A 17918-nucleotide genomic window follows, 5' to 3' on the forward strand; every position below is an offset into this window, starting at 1 on the left:
GGAAGTCACAAAAACTTGTAAGTAAGTACCAAGGACCATATCGTATCCTTAAAATTCTCCCTAATGATAGATATCTTATAGAAGATACTCCCTTGACAAAGAAGAAAGGTCGTAGGTATGAAAATGTGGTAGCACTTGATAAAATTCAACCCTGGTTGAATTTTGTTAGAGAACTCGATAGTGATGGTGATACTGAATGTCCTAGTAGTGATCAGGAACAATGACCCACTGACCCACCTAATTAATTTGCTATTAAACAATATAATGATATAAAATGTTACCTGTATACCTAATCATATTCATGGTAATTTAATTATGTTGATTGGGACATGCGTTTTGATTCAAATAAATTATAACCTTTTTAAGTGCTATGCGAAGACTTATATCACACAGGTAGATATGGTATTTGTGATTCATTTGTTTGTGTAATTATTTACAAATTAATAGTTCAACATTTATTTCATAAATTTCTGTGGTCAAAATTGAAAAGAAATGTAATTCCATTGTTTTTGTTTTTTTCTTTTCTTTTTTAATTTATTGTGAGATGAATGAATTTTGATTATGGCATTCTGTAATTATTAAAATATCACTTTTGTGTAGCAACGGGACTTGCTACAAACAGGATGGCCGAACTGTTAGCTCATTTATTAATAATTTATACGTGATGAATATATATTTAATTTATTACGTGCATGTCACTTGATTATCCCTCGGCAAGCCAAGAAGTCATTAGTACAGTTGTTATTTGACTACATCCGTCCAGCGCCCTCTAGAAGTAGTTTCAACGGTTGCCGAGTGATAATAAAAGGGGCAGAACCAGTCAGCGGCTCATTGCCTTGACAGCAGTTGAACAGTGCAGACGTATAGAGTTAAGTGCCGATTGTAAAGTGAATTATTGTAAAAACAAGTTAATACAATTTTTATTCAGTACCCTGTGAAGTTTATTTTTCTTAGGAAATACTCCAATAGTATCGACGCTGGAAAGGAGAAATGGAATAAGCGACACTTAGCTAACTTTACAATGCAGCCAAAAACTGCAATATTTCCTAGGACTAAACAAAACAAAATATTATTATTATTATTTTAGAATGTGGGTATTGTAAAGTATCAATCGGCAACTGGTAACAGTACAGTAGGTACAGGGAAATTGTCATCGCGCGAGCGCGGGCGGACAAGGCTGTCGCGCAGTCCAGCGTAACGTGACCTAGACATTAATAAAAGGGATTTAAACAAAAGTAAATAGGTATATTAATTAACATTATGATTAAAATAAATAATTAAAATTAAACTAAATGATTACTAAATAAATCTGAAATAAACGTAAAATAACCCTATATTATACCTAAGAACTGGTGTAAAAAGTAATGAAATATGTAAATGCATTTGTATTTGTATTTGTAAAATAAATTTACTAATTGTCCATGCGGCATAGTACCGAACCAAAGACACTGGCAACATTTCTTCGCTGAATTGTTAGGCTGATGTGTTGAGCGAGGAAGCTGCCAGCTCTTCGGTCTCCTGTGGCGTCTCTGAGCCTCTTCGACAGGTATTTGAAGAGACAGAGCGCCAGGGCCTCGTGGACCAAGGATCTCGACGCCGAATGGTATGAAATTATACTCGGCGCTGAGACCCCTATATTTTCCTACCTTGGCATAGAGTAGGTATAGCAGAACTTAGTACCTATACGTAATATATATTATCAAAGAGTGCTTTAGAACAAAATCTGATTATTTTCTCCAAGCCCATACAGTCGCCATCAGATAGGTATATCGGAGCGGCTAAGGCGCTCACAAATATCTGAACACGCCTCTATTGTCAGAGCGTTAGAGTGCGTGTTCAGATATTGTGAACACCTTGGCCGCTCTGATATATCTGATGGCGACTGTACAAACAAGTCTGGTAAGCAGTAAACACGAAAGGAATCCCTTACACTTGGTTGGGCACAACCTTTTTATTGAGTTTGCCGTTTCGGGGGTTGTTTCTATTGACCTAATGCCTATTTCCTGTATCTATGAACCTTTTACCAGGCTTAAGGGATATACAATATTTCCTACATACGGGCACTTCAAACATATGTTCTATTTCCGATGAATACGACTCACATTCGATTGTCATTTTTGAAATGTCAGCCTGGTAAAGGGTTAACTTACCTACTGGACAATGACAAAGATCACATTGACAAAGAAGATCTGGGGGTCTAGCCAAGATGACACTCGTCGATAGAAAAGCCAAGAAAACGAGTTTTTCAGATAATAGATGACATTACACAAAATTATTGCAGGACAAATTATGTTAAAATTACTTAAAATTACTGAATGAGTATAAGGATGAGTGTGACTTTAACAAAGCTAATAACTAATACAAAAATTACGTTAAAACTACCTATTAATCAAACATATGAAAATAATACTACTTAAAAAAATAATTGTGGCTTTCATTTTAATATTAATACCTTAAAAAAAATGATTCCAAAGCTCACTATAATCTTACCCACCGTGCGAACGAAACTCTGATGCCTACAATCATTACTTTCTAGAGTACTATAGGTACTTATAGCCTTTGGGGTGCTTTGGGTCCTACATGAACTTGGCAAATAGGCACTCAAAAGGGCACCTGAGGCCTCTAACTACACAATTAACCCAATTTACTGGGACGTAAGTGAGTGATAGCCGTCTGTTTAAATAGGTTTACCCACGTTTGACCCCAAACGGCCTAAATAACGTGACAGGACAGGGGGTAAGTATTTGGATTAGTTTTGAGAAGGCCGATTATGAATTCAATAATTTATTCACATTATTACAAAATATATAATTTGATAACTTGTTATTGACGTTAGTAATAATGATATAATGTTTACAACTATCTAATATATATTTACAATATTTACAAAGGTATTACATCAATTTTAGACGAAACCTAATGTCACCTGGGGCATAGTCCCCAGGACACTGGCCGCATTTCCCCGCTGTATGGTTAAACTCAGCCTTTGGGCAAAATATGACCCTGACCCTATGACTATCTAATGATTTAAAATGAAATAAGACATTGTTAATGGTACCTACATATATACAAACTCAATAGAAGAATATTGCCGTGCCCTAACAAACCTAAACCTAAACAAACAACTATTACCTATATAATACCCACAGAACATTATTAAAGAGGTTAGAATGGCTATCGCGCGCAGTTAGTATCGGAACCGGTGTCGCCGCTCGTTCCTCTCCACATTTACTAACACTCGCGCAACGGTAGTAAAACTAAAAATGTCTCGCTTCTTAATCTGAAGGTTATTGTGGCGCAAAAAGGCATGTTTACTACGCTTTCGGTCAGCGCGGGCGAGTAGCATGTGAGCGTTTGCTCAAAACCGGCGGCGACACGTACCCTGCTCGCATCGCCATTCTAACTTGTTCTGTGATAATACCTACATGTACTTACATGGATGCAATAAATATAAATATCTGGGTGACCGAGCTTCGCTCGGAAAACATATAAAAACTCGAAAATGCGCGTTTTCCCAGAGATAAGACCTAGCTAGATCGATTTTTCGCCCCCAAAAACCCCCATATAGTAAATTTCATCGAAATCGTTAGAGCCGTTTCCGAGATCCCCGAAATATATATATATATATATATATATATATATACATATATATATGTATATATATATACAGGGTGTCCCAAGAAGTAGTGATATACTGAAGCTGGGAGGTAGAGGACCTAGAGGGCTATCTGAATCACCCCCATGTATGTTCCGCGATTTTTCGTATTTTCGGAGTTATGATTTTTTTTAATTTTTCACCTATCGCCGAGTACGATGAGATTTTTATTTATGGTGACGTGAATTATTGCGGTAGATGCTTGATTTTTTTTGTGTGCTAAGCTGATAGATAGGCCAATTCAGTATGGTAACATTTACTATCGTTAGATCTCTGAATGGACTTAAAAAAAATTTAATACCAAGAAAGATAAAATTACCCAGTATGTTTTATTTTTCTAAGCGCCCTTGAAGTTGTGAACATTCTGGGTAATTTTATCTTTCTTGGCATTATTTTTTTTTTAATTCCATTCAAAGATCTAACGATAGTAAATGTTACCATACTGAATTGGCCTATCTATCAGCGTAGCACATAAAAAAAATCAAGCATCTACCGCAATAATTCACGTCACCATAAATAAAAATCTCATCGTACTCGGCGATAGGTGAAAAATTAAAAAAAATCATAACTCCGAAAATACGAAAAATCGCGGAACATACATGGGAGTGATTCAGATAGCCCTCTAGGTCCTCTACCTCCCAGCTTCAGTATATCACTACTTCTTGGGACACCCTGTATATATATATATATATATATAAAAAGAAATAAATATATGAATAAACAAGAATTGCTCGTTTAAAGGTATAAGATATATATATATATATATAATATATATATATATATATATATATATATATATATATATATATATATATATATAATATATATGTATATATATAAATATATAAATAAACAAGAATTGCTCGTTTAAAGGTATAAGATATGAATTATATACTCGCTGTCAGTTTTCATCCAGATATTTTCGTGTACGCGTGTAGATTTTCTTTTGCAATGTCGCCGTTTTTCCGCGATGGCCTTGTCAAATAAGCAGGCCTGACAGCTGACAGGCAGGCGGAAGCGCGAGCTGGTAAATCGGTGGAACCAACGGTATACTACCTATAGAGTTGCAACATTCGTGCGTTTGTGAGCCGGACAAAACATATTAATAACACGTTTTAAGACCAAATATCTGGGTGACCGAGCTTCGCTCGGAAAACATATAATAACTCGGAAATGCGCGTTTTCCCAGAGATAAGACCTAGCTAGATCGATTTTTCGCCCCCGAAAACCCCTATATACCAAATTTCATCGAAATCGTTAGAGCCGTTTCCGAGATCCCCGAAATATATATACCTATATATAAATAAATAAATAAACAAGAATTGCTCGTTTAAAGGTATTAGATAGATAGATAGATAGATTAGATTAGATAGATTTAAGACTTGTGTAGGACCCGCGCGAAATCGCCTTTTCATACAAACGTAGTCCTCATTTTTCTCTCTGGATTTTAACATTATAGAAAATATTTTGACACAATTTGTTGTATATCAACCACAGCTATGCCCTACGTTTCATATTTTCGAATTTTAAATTATTATAAGAGTTAAATTATTGTCAGGTAAATCACATTTTAAGGTTTGTCCCTATTCACCCCAGCCATTCCTTTTCACGGGTTGACGGTATAAAAGTTAATTAGAATCGGACCAAGCTAAAATTATATATTTATATATAAAAACCTAAGAAATCTGATTAAAACGTCCACTTACACAAATTCTTTGTCATGAGGATTATTAACCCTTATCAAGGCAAAGGCTTAATCGCCATCGCCACCACATGCGGCTCTTCAAACATGTTTTATACACGTATATTATATTAAATAAGCGGGTAAACTCCGCTGGGATTTAAGCAGTTTAAGCACTGGTTGTTTTTAATGTCGAGTAATCCCTACTATAATAGTATAGGTTTAGTTTATCCAATCTGTTACTTACTCTTTTGAGTCTTTTGTAAGCCCCAAGATACAGGCTCAGCCTAGTTACCTTTGTACATGCGTATTTCGTAGTTATTATATATAAAATTTATTCTTATAAATACGATAGTAACTCTGTCTGTATGTTTTTTTTCGTCCGACGTTCGTTCGAGTCCGACCTGCACTTTACCGACCTTTATTTAATGCAAGGTGAGATTTTATCATTTCAATGGCCTACATTAAAAACAAACTTATTCCGAGGGCCCCTAACAACGTCTCTTAAAAATATCACCGATCATTGTAATTATTTGTAATACAATAACAGGTTGAAGCGGATAATGTCATAAATAGCTTAGCAATCTACAGCGCACGAGCTCCCAGAGGTAATCTATATTCCAGTAGCTACTGGTTTCACAGAGCAGTCTGAAAACAGATATTAGTTAGACTTTTCTGCTTGATAAAAATAGTTTAGTTTGGGTTAGCGCATTGTTATTGGCAAATGGGGAATGGATGAAAATATTAAGTCAACTCATGAACTCAACATCATCATTCCCATCATCATTGCATGCCCATGTCGGGTAACTGTTGGGTTGTTCAATGTTCTTATTATATAAATGTCATCTTCTGTACACAGTTTGTCAATAAAGTGTTTCTATTCTATTCTATTCTATTCAACTGTCAATGTCATTGCCCACCACAGATTCAACTAGCCTTAACTTTTAAAGATTTTGATAAATGTCTTAACAGCCGGAAGGGACCGGGGGAACAACCCAAATATTCCAAAATATGTTTTTCCGACTTTCATAACCTCGATTTTCATAATCCCGATTTATTATATGTCCGAAATATCGAAATTACGACTTTGAAAATCACGAAAGAAGAAAATCACGATTATGCTATTACCGAAAACTTAAAATCCGATTGTCATATGCACGAAAGCACGATTAAAAAAAAAACCGAATATATTTTTTTCCGAATTTGTCTATTCCGAAAAAAATCATTGATCGATCGGAAAAAAAGTAATTCGGTATTCAGAAATTCGATCTTTTGTAAACTCGGAATAATGAAATTCGTGATTTTCAAAATAAGATTTAAACGCACTTAGACTTAAAAGTCTATATGTATAACTAACGAAATTCCGAATCGGAGCACCCCACTATCCACGTGGTCTTGTCTGTCCTACCCCTAGAGTGTATGTAAAAAGCCGGAGGCGCGGAGGGGAAGCAGCCCTCGCCCGCCGTAGCAATGCGCAGAGCACAACGCGAGTCGACCAGCAGGCCGAAGCTGCGGAGGCAAGCATTTGTGCCTGCGCTTTGCTACGCAAGGGCGAAGGGGCTGCTTTGCCCGTAGCGCCGGAGCAGATGCGGAACACGACTCGATAAATTCGGAATTTTAAAAATGGGGATAGTTAAAATAGGAATCACGTCAAATCGGAATACAAAATTTCGGAATAATGACAATTCGGAATTCGTGATTTCAAAAATCGAAAATGTTAATTTCGGTATTTATCACTATCGGAATTTTTATATTCGGAATTTTGAAAAATCGGCTGTTTTGCTATTCGGAAATATATACCTTCGTGATTTTCATCCTTCGTAATTACGACAGTCGGAATTTTGATGGATCGAGCATTTAAAAATCGGAATAATAAAGTTCGATATTCTAAAATTCGGCATTAAATATTTCGGAATCATGTAGTGTACCCAGGGGCCGGACGCGCGCCGTGTATGACGCAACCGAAAAATCTGTAACTTTTTTCTATAACTAGAAATGGTTAGTCCTATCACCAGAAAAATAATCAGTCACTTTTAATATTTTCATTCATTCCCCATTCACAATACAAGGTGTAAAAAAGAATATGGGGATCCGTTTGATGGCATATTCGATATCGTGTTCATATTAAGAAAAAGTAGAAGAAAAGCTTTGTTGACTTAGATACTTGGACGACCTGCCCCATAATTTTTTTTTTAACTTTTGGGCCTTATAGCCTATTATAAAAATCTAAAAATAATTTATTGACAGGCAACAGAAGGTCATAGAATATATAGGTACATATAATACTTTACAGACTAACATACATACCTACAATAACTATTTAACTATTTTTTTATCTCCCGTATCTCCTAGGAGGCTGTCTGTGTATTATATTCTGTGGTAACATGCACCTTAACGAGATCACGCAAATTGACTGGACATTTTCATAATTGCTTCATAATATGGTTCTACTATTCATAGTACCTAGAGCGTTTCTTTTATTTTTTGCCATTTTTAGGGTTCCATACCCAAAGGGTAAAAACGGGACCCTATTACTAAGACTCCGCTGTCCGTCCGTCCGTCCGTCCGTCTGTCACCAGGCTGTATCTCACGAACCGTGATAGCTAGACAGTCGAAATTTTCACAGATGATGTATTTCTGTTGCCGCTATAACAACAAATACTAAAAACAGAATAAAATAAAGATTTAAGTGGGGCTCCCATACAACAAACGTGATTTTTGACCGAAGTTAAGCAACGTCGGGCGGGGTCAGTACTTGGATGGGTGACCGTTTTTTTGCTTTTTTTTGCTCTATTTTTTGTTGATGGTGCGGAACCCTCCGTGCGCGAGTCCGACTCGCACTTGGCCGGTTTTTTTATATATTGTGACCTTTTTTGCCACTTTTACACAAAAGTGGCAAAAAAGGTCAAAGGTCACAAAGAGCGTGTGATTCTGAATAGAAATAACACTATTTCTACTCAGAATCACGAGCTCTTTCGATCCTAATGGGATAAAAAAATGTCCTAGAGTTTTTACCCTATTGTGTTACCATTTCCCCATATACTTTGTATGGCGGTAACAAAAAGGAAAGTTTGAAAAATGTATGGAAATTTTAGGACACTTTTTTCTCCTATAAGGATGAAAAGGGCTCGCGATCCTGACTAGAAATAACACAAAAGTGGCAAAAAAGATCACAATATATAAAAATGGCAAAAAATAGAAACGCTCAGTATTAAGATGTAATCGAATAAAAATGACAGAAATGTAATGGGAGATGTCGCTAGGCGTCCGTCCCCTTAAGCACATATGTAGGGTATGGTGGAAACATTCGCTGTCAACAGGTAAGTCTTGGTAGCTCAGTTGGTAGAGCAGCAGGCTGGTATTTCGGAGTTACGAGTTCGAGTCTTGCCCGGGACAATGAGTTATTTTACTTTTCTAAACATTGTATACAGAAGTAACAAAAATAGTGGGGATCCGTTTATAATGTGTTCTGAATTTCTGATTAGGAAAAAGTAGAAGATTTTTTTTGACGCGATATACCTACCTATTAGGTTAGGTCGACCGGGTTAAATGCAACTATGGGGTAATTGTGTCTATTTAACTTATTTTTTACAACAACGTGAATTACAAAAGCTCCCGTCATCTAGTAATAAAGCCTGAGCTTTGGAAATGAAACGTTGCATAGTAGAGGGCGTTTCGACCAATCGTATTCGAGAAAGAACGGAGAGACGCAATAACCCCATAGTTGCATTTACCTCGCTTGACCTTAACGAGTATTATTCCGTAATCACATAGCACGCTGAAATATTTAACGAACATTATTTTATCCACAATTTAATCCTTGTATTTATTACATTCATGTTTAATTAAAATATGTTAATTATTCATATTTATGTGAAAGAAAACTTCGTTAAAATATTAGGTTATGTGTCGAATACTAGCCAAGTCAGCTGTCGGTATTAACATACGAGATATCGTCGCTATACTTACTCAACCTCATATCTGCAACAATCATTTGATGGAAATGTCGCTTTTCTTTCAATCGGAATACGGGTGTTTTTGTCATCAAATGAGTATTGCAGACACGAGGTTGAGTAAGTATAGCGGCGATATATTGCGAGGCGAATGCCGAGACGTACAGCCGAGTCAATAAATATGTATAGGTACATTTTTAGGGCTCCGTACCTCGAATGCGTCTGTCTGTCCGACTCCGACCATCCCCTCCCCCCTTTAAAATAAAATAGTAATATGTACACAAAATTGTACTTTACTTATATATATGACAAGAAAACCTATTAGAAGTGTGCAGTAAATCGTGAGTCGGACGTAATTAGGTACTTAGTTTTTGATCCGACCCCTACAAGGTTTTTAAAGACATTTCAGTCACATTCCACAACAAAAATACATTATTAAAAATTGGGTAATGTACGGAACACTTGGAACACGATTCTGACTCGCACTTGATCGATTTACTGCAATTGCAATATATTAATGAGAAAAAATGTATACATTTCAATATCCAGAGAGGAAAATGGGGACTACGTTAATATGGAGAAACGGTCTTCCCCTTTCCTCGTAAGTCTCGTAGGTATTGGCAGCTTCCACCCTCATTTCATCTTAATTAATTTGGTCAAAATATTCAAAATCGCTATTAACATTTTGTTCAACTTAGATTTCCTTTTAACAGGGCTCAAGGAGGTGACAATCAATATTCAATAAATTTTAATTAATCGGCGTAGGTAGGTACCTACATAAATTACAAAATTGTAAGATGTTATTATAAAAGCTAAGATTAAGTACAGTCACCATCATCTGATATATCTATATTGGAGCGGCTAAGGCGCTCACAAATATCTGAACATCTCGGCCGCTCCAATATATCTGATGGCGAACTGTACCTACTAACAAGGATATTTTTAATAAAACCTTAAACCTAATCTATGTTAAAGCTAAGTAGTTTGATTTATTTGTGATTTTTTAAGTAAAATTAGCCGGATAGTTTTTACCTATTCCACCAAAGACATTCGCCTTTTTCACTTTGCCATATCACCTACCTAGCAGAGCAGAGGTGTCCATACAACTTGATTCCCACGTGCATGCCTATTTTATCATAAATTTTGGAATTCATTTGATACTAAGTAGCTGGGTTACATAATTTGACAGAGTGAACCTAATATGTTTTGCAGACGAATTTACCTAACACTTCTTTCTAAAGATTATTCAACTATCGTTTGCTTAAGAGCCCATCAACGTGCACACTAGCGCCACTGCTAAATAATCGTGATTATTTAAATTTAACGAAAGATATTTTTAAAAAGGAGCCCGCTACGTACTGTATCTTGTATTAAAGTACCTTTTGAATACATCAAACTAGTTTCTATGTTGCTGGATTCGTCAATCTATAAACACAAAACGAAAACGGCCGTATGAACTTTGAACGCATAGGTTGACGAATCCAGCAACATAGAAACTAGTTTGATGTACTCAAAAGGTACTTTAATACAAGATACAGTACGTAGCGGCCCCCTTTTTTAAATATATTTCGTTAAATTTAAATAATTACGATTATTTAGCAGTGGCGCTAGTGTGCACGGATGAGCTTTTAAATATTTTTTTTATTAAACAACAGAGCCCAGGAGGAGCCACATTCGCAAAACCTAATAGTAGTCCCAGTACCATCGCCCACACTGTTAACTGCAGTTCATAAACCTTATTACAATACGCATAAGGTCCACCGGTGGACAGTGAAGAGTGTAGCTGTTTGTACAAGTACAAAGGAATCAAACGGGTAACATATTGATGTTGGCAATTTCCGTGCCCCGCGAAAAAGACCGGAAGAGAAAAAAACCGGCCAAGTGCGGGTCGGACTCGCGCACGGAGGGTTCCGCACAATCAACAAAAAACAAGCAAAAAAACGGTCACCCATCCAAGTACTGACCCCGTCCGACGTTGCTTAACTTCGGTCAAAAATCACGTTTGTTGTATGGGAGCCCCACTTAAATCTTTATTTTATTCTGTTTTTTAGTATTTGTTGTTATAGCGGCAACAGAAATACATCATCTGTGAAAATTTCAACTGTCTAGCTATCACGGTTCGTGAGATACAGCCTGGTGACAGACGGACGGACGGACGGACGGACGGACGGACGGACGGATGGATGGATGGACGGACGGACGGACGGACAGCAGAGTCTTAGTAATAGGGTCCCGTTTTTACCCTTTGGGTTACGAAACCCTAAAAAGGACACTTTGAAGGAACTTTATTGGGCCTTTTTGGTTTACACGGATCGGTTAGGTACAGTCGCCATCAGATATATCGAAGCGGCCACGGTGCTCAGAAATATCTGAACACGCCTCTATTGTCAAGGCGTTAGGGTTCGTGTTCAGATATTTTTGAGCACCTTGGCCGCTCCGATATATATGATGGCGACTGTACAAGTGATAAGCTGTTAAATAAAACTAATATTCTTTTATACATGCTTACAATAGTTACAATAGTATATAACCTTAGTAAAATAGTTATTTGTTTTACAAGGGGGCAAAGTTGTTGTTTAACCGCTCGTGCTAATATTGATACCTGAGCAAGCGAAAGATTCCAAAATTGAACCACGAGCGTAGCGAGTGGTTCGAAAAATGGAATCTTGAGCGTAGCGAGGGTTTCAAAGCACGAGGGTTAAACAAAATTTGCCCCCGAGTGAAACACAAAATTTTTCACCACACCGACCCGAAGCAAATATTACTTAAATGTAAAATAGGTATCAAACAAAATCAAACCTAATCAAATCCAAATGAATGTTATTAAATACTTATTTATCATCCAAAATCATCATATAAAAGTCAATTCTACCAGCAAACATAAGAAAACAATTCAAAATTTGCATTTGATTATTTTACCTCACATGTGAATAAAATGCAACTTTGCTATCAGTTTTTGAAGTGCAAAGTAAGCCTTTCCGAGCTGGTGCGGTGAAAACAATATTATTACTTAGTGGGCTGTAGACCATGGATTCGCTATTTAAAAAAAACGAAATCTTAGACAAACAAAATATTGATCAAGAATCAGTTGAGAATTGCGGCCTGTAGAGGAGGACATCCGGACGGACATACAGAGAAATTTCGCCCAAGCTAAAACGGAGACCTTCGCTTTCGCTCTGTCAATTACTGAAAATATCAACAATCGTTCTTAGATTTTACTAAGTCGTGACGCTGAAACCTTTTTAATATAAAAAACCGGCCAAGTGCGAGTCAGACTCGCGTTCCAAGGGTTCCGTACATTACACAATTTTTAACAATGTATTTTTTCATGTGAAACGTGAGTGAAATGTCTATAAAAAACCCGTAGGGGTAGCATCAAAAACTAAGTAATTAAGTCCGACTCACGCTTAACTGCACATTTCTAATATTAGGTTTTCCTGTCATCGATAGGTAGAGAACTATTTTGTGTTTTTTTTTTAAATTTTAGCACAGTAGTTTCGGAGATAAATTTTCCATGTGTTTAAATGACTAATTCATTGACCAATCAAGCTACCATGTAGATTCACAGGGGTCAACCAGAAAAAAACGCGAGCGCAGTGAGCGTGAAATTTTTTGTGACAAAATTGTGAAAGCGTGTTAAAAAGGCCGGGCCGGGCCTAAAAATTTCCGGGAAAATGCGAGGTCGAAGCCGTGCTTCAGGATAAGCTCAGCTAGAGCATAGACGCCAACCAATGTTGATTGTGTGTCTGAGTCTGAGAAACTGATATTGGACTTGGTAGAAGTAGGTAGGTACTGTAAAACATTTTTTTTTAAATTTTGATCATATGAAACGTAGAAATGTAGGTATATTATTATTTACCAAGTCCAGCCCCCTAATACTAAATAACTATGATTTTGAACGAACAAAATTTTAGACCCAGTAGTTTCGGAGATAAGGGGGGGGGGGAATGGTCATTTTTTGCCTATTTTCTTGAATAGCCGCTAAACTATTTATCCTAAAATTATAAAAAAAATACATTTGAGATTCTTACAATGAGCTATTTCATTTGATATGTAACACGATATAGTTAGAAAAACTTTATTTTTTAATTTTCTCATTTACCCCCCAAAAATGGCCTCCATATTTAAAATTCATTTATTTACGTTACACGTCCATCTTTGGGTCACAAACCTACATATGTGTACCAAATTTCAACTTAATTGGTCCAGTAGTTTCGGAGAAAATGCTGTGACAGACGGATGGACGGACAGACAGACAGACAGACGAGTGATCCTATTAGGGTTCCGTTTTTTTCTTTTGAGGTACGGAACCCTAAAAAGTGAACAAGCGTAGGTACATACATATTAACTCACATTTATAGACGGGTCTATCGCGAATTATCTTTATTTACCGACGTTTCGACACAGGTTTCACTGGTCGTGGTCGTGGCTAACTGATGTCCCAGCAAAATGTCAAAACAAAGATTTGTGCAACTACCCGAAGAAAAGTGTATGAAAAAGTTTGGGGTAGACATCACATTTTCAAACCACCCACTACACATAATGTTAATAATTGTCAATAGTCCCAGTAGTCCCACACGCAACAAGCGAGGCAAGGTACATTTTAGATAAATTTCGCGATAGGGTCATCTATAAATGTGAGTTAATAAGCGTAGGTATTCAAAACTTTAGTTTTAGATTATTGAAAATTCCATTAGAAATGTTTATGCTCAACCCCAGTTTCTCAACTATGTAAACGGTTCAAGCTATAGCGAGAAATTAATAATATCGAATATTGTGCCATTCGTTTTGTGAACGTGTTTCAAAACAGTTTTATTGAAGAGAGTTGTTAAAACGTTCCTGCTTTTAAAATATAAATTGTTATGATAAAAACGTGAAATTTTTGTATTGACGCGAAACTTTGTTTAAAAATTTGTGAGAATTTTCACAAAGGCTCACCTTTGCTATGCGTTTCAACTCATTAAAATGCAAAACGCTTACACGGGACTTCATAAGCTGAGAAGCTACGAATTTCGCAAATTGAGGGCATTTTTCTCCGTAACTCACACACAATTATGCCTTCATTGGAGTAAAAGAGAAAGATCCCCGCAATTTGCGATATTTGGTTTTCGCGGTAGCCCCTCTGATCGTAAAAGACGTAAACGTTGGTACTTAATTAAATTTATGCTGTAAAGTCACCTGCATTAATTTATGAAAATCTTATTTTGTAAGCCCACGAGCGCAGACAAACCACCTAGGCGGTTTTCAAATGCGGTAATCAAATGTTAATAACAAAACTTTTTAGAGACAGACATATCAAAGTACCTACATACCTATGGGTACGGCGTTGTCCCCGTGGTCTCGGAGAAGACAACACCGTCCACGGGGACAACGCTGTCCTCGAAACGTCGGAGGTAAATCTTAAAACTTAGATGCGCGATTAAGTCCCGTTGTACAATTTAATAATGTGTAAAAATCGTGAAAGTTTAAATCAGTGTTACCTATGGGTAGTAGTTATTTATATTATACATTTTATTTCGTATTGATATCGAGCCAGACACAAATACACAATAGACGATATTATATTGTATTGCCTACTTGTTCAATGAAACGAGAGAACTTCTATTGACATTGATAGAGTTGGGTGGGGACCGTGAAGGTGACAATATTAGTACCTAGACTGTCATTCAATAGAACTTGCTAACTATGTAAACAAACCGCCATACTAAAATTGACACTAAAAGTCAATTTACTAGTAACCTTTGTTTACATAGTTCTATTGAATGACAGTTTATACACGGTTCCCTGACTCTGCGGGGTTGCGTGATGCATCGCAATCATAATGTGTTTTTTAGTGTTTAGTTATATTTTTATAATATGTATGCTAGTTTTAAGGTATTTATGTATGGACCACTAGTTGCCTGAAATAAACGATTTCTTCTTTCATTCTTTATATAGTTAGAGACGTACCTATCAAACACTGCGGAAATATTAGATCCATATAAACTAGGTTACAGATACCGCCTAAGTTAACTTTGCACCAATTTGAATAGAACAAAGCGAGAGTGTCATTATGATATTACCCCCGCTCCGGGTCGTTCCTATTAGCGCAAACTGCAAAGGTGTGATGGGCACCTTTGCGTCGCGTCGGGAGCGATGCGGGGTGGGTTGTTCGAAAAGTTTTTTTAGGTTAGTTTAGTTTTATTTATAGTTACGTTTTTTGATACATAATTTTTAGTTGTCGAGTAGGTATATTTGAATGATTGTATTTTTTTTTATTGTAAGTACCTAGTTATGTTATTGATTTGATTCCTAGGCCACTATGGAACCATGTCACAATTAATCAATTTATTTATATTCTACGACAGCGCTTATTGAGTGTTGTATGTCATGTATCTAGTAGTTAAAGCGACAAGGTTCTATAGTGGGCTAGGAAGGAATCAAAATCAGGTTGACTGTACTGAAAAAAAATATCTTAAAACACTAGTTTTGTAGCCATAACGCTTCTTCACAAAGATTCTACAAAAGATAATTTAGAATGGAGGCGTAGTTATTGTCAAAGTAAATTTTGTACTTACAGCCACAACCAAATCTTTTCGAGCGATGGCGCCTTCGATCAACACGGGCTTCCGACACGTCGGAAGGGATAGGCCCAAGCGATATCTTGACATTCAAATCATTCTGCCATTTTTCGCGGGGGGGGACGTGCACACAGTCGCACTTCTCACACACTTACATACAAAATCCAATCTGTAATGACGACACAAATACATAGAAAATGACACACGTCATAGACAAATCTTGCAAACCTCGATCTCTTTTTGTGTACGGATGAGTCACAAGTGTCACAACATGCACACTAACACATTTTCGTCGAAGAATGTTATTGTATTCTGAGAGATGAGAAGTCGGATTTGTCGCTCGACCGATCCGCAATTTGTACTGGGCGAGCAAAATCGATAAATCCAACAATTTCATGAGACTAAAATATAATAATTGTGTTTAAATGTAATGAAACGTATGATATGTAAAAAAAATATTACATGTGAAATGTAACACCTTCTTTTTGTAAATTTGATGTCCCCAACCTCTTTTTACAACAAAAAAACCGAGCAATTATTATTTTTTCTGCTGCTGTGTTCACTCGCGCGTCTGGACTCGGTCTAGTTAAAAATCCGAGCGCAACTAGTTTTATTACCCGCGCTAGATCAGTTGATCTTGTACCTAGGCAGAGGGGAAATAGTGCGAATGCCGCATCCCTTCCGTGTTGATCGAAGGATGGCGCCATACCTTTGGCCTATACTCGTCATACTCGTGTAGATGGCGATACTTTTTAATATTTTTTTTAATATTTAACACATTATCATTGAAAGAACAAGAATCAAAGTCAAATGGCGTTATAAAAGTTTTAATCATGTTTCGAAAGATGGCAGTAAATTTACTGTGGCTACGAAATGTGCTTTGACAATACTCCTCTATTCTAAATTCTCTTTGATTCTACATATATAGCTTCAGCTTCTGTTTACATAATATTTTTTGTTAGAACAGAGGCCTTATGGAATTTCCTTTACTTCTCGATATAGTCCAATACAAAGATTGATGTTTATGTTATTCTTCGGAATTTTTGTAACTTTTTGTGAGTATTGCCCGCAAGTAAAGAATACCAATTCGCTAAATTGGATTTCTCTCAGTTCCCGTTTATTTTGACAAGAATTCATTCATGTGGATTGGAGATGGAAGGATATAATAACTTGATTGCATAAGAAACACGAATAAGGTACAGTCAGCAGCAATAGTTGCTAAGCGGACGAGCTGTTCAAAATGATCTTGACGCGACTTTATTGTTAAGAGAGTAAGAGCGCGTCAAGGTAATTTTGAACACCTCGCCCGCTTAGCAACTATTGCTGCTGACTGTACTGCTTAGGTACAAATTTTTGTACAATATTCCACAAGCTATTTTGAACTTTTATCGACTAACCAAGGGTACCAAGTTCAAAAACAAAGCAAATGCTTCTGGGTGTCAGGAGGATAGGTACCATAAGTATGTCTACGGAAACAATCATAAATCGTTGTCTTTAATCTCGACTTTTGAAAAATGTTACCACAATATTTATTTTTTCAATATCGATTGTTTCAGAGCCTCCTACGTATCGGTGTTGACGATAGTCGCGTTTTCCCTCGAACGTTACCTGGCCATCTGTCACCCCCTGCACCTGTACACCATGGCGGGGCTACGGCGCGCGCTGCGGATCGTGGCTGCCATATGGGCTCTGGCGATGTTAGCCGCCGTGCCCGTGGCTACCTACACTAGCATACACTACCTGGACTATCCACCAGGTGAGTGCATTTAAAAGTTATCTGTCACCCGCTGCTATACACCATGGCGGGGTTACGGCTACGGCGCGCGCTGCGGATCGTGGCTGCCATATGGACTCTGGCGATGTTAGCCGCCGTGCCCGTGGCTACCTACACTAGCATACACTACCTGGAATATCCACCAGGTGAGTGCATTTACAAGTTATCTGTCACCCGCTGCTATATACGATTGTATTGTAGTACCTACTGCGCCATATGGGCGCTGGCGATGGTCGGCGCCGCGCCCCGTGCCCGTGGCTACGACATATGTAACTCCGTATAAGTTGAATAAAGT

At 37.2% G+C, this 17918-nt stretch overlaps 1 protein-coding gene across 1 annotated transcript in view; it reads left to right on the top strand.

Moving 5' to 3' along the window:
* The window catches only part of LOC134654505 (neuropeptides capa receptor-like), a gene marked incomplete at its 5' end in the record, with an annotated part of 83612 nt that overhangs the window by 14774 nt on the left and 50920 nt on the right, over positions 1-17918 (top strand). The window contains one exon of the mRNA XM_063509951.1: positions 17406-17605. Within this exon, the coding sequence (XP_063366021.1) occupies positions 17406-17605 (200 nt within the window). The remainder of the gene's footprint in view (positions 1-17405; positions 17606-17918) is intronic.

The sequence above is a fragment of the Cydia amplana genome, chromosome 15 (assembly GCF_948474715.1).
Source record: "Cydia amplana chromosome 15, ilCydAmpl1.1, whole genome shotgun sequence".
NCBI classification, from domain to species: Eukaryota; Metazoa; Arthropoda; class Insecta; order Lepidoptera; family Tortricidae; genus Cydia; species Cydia amplana.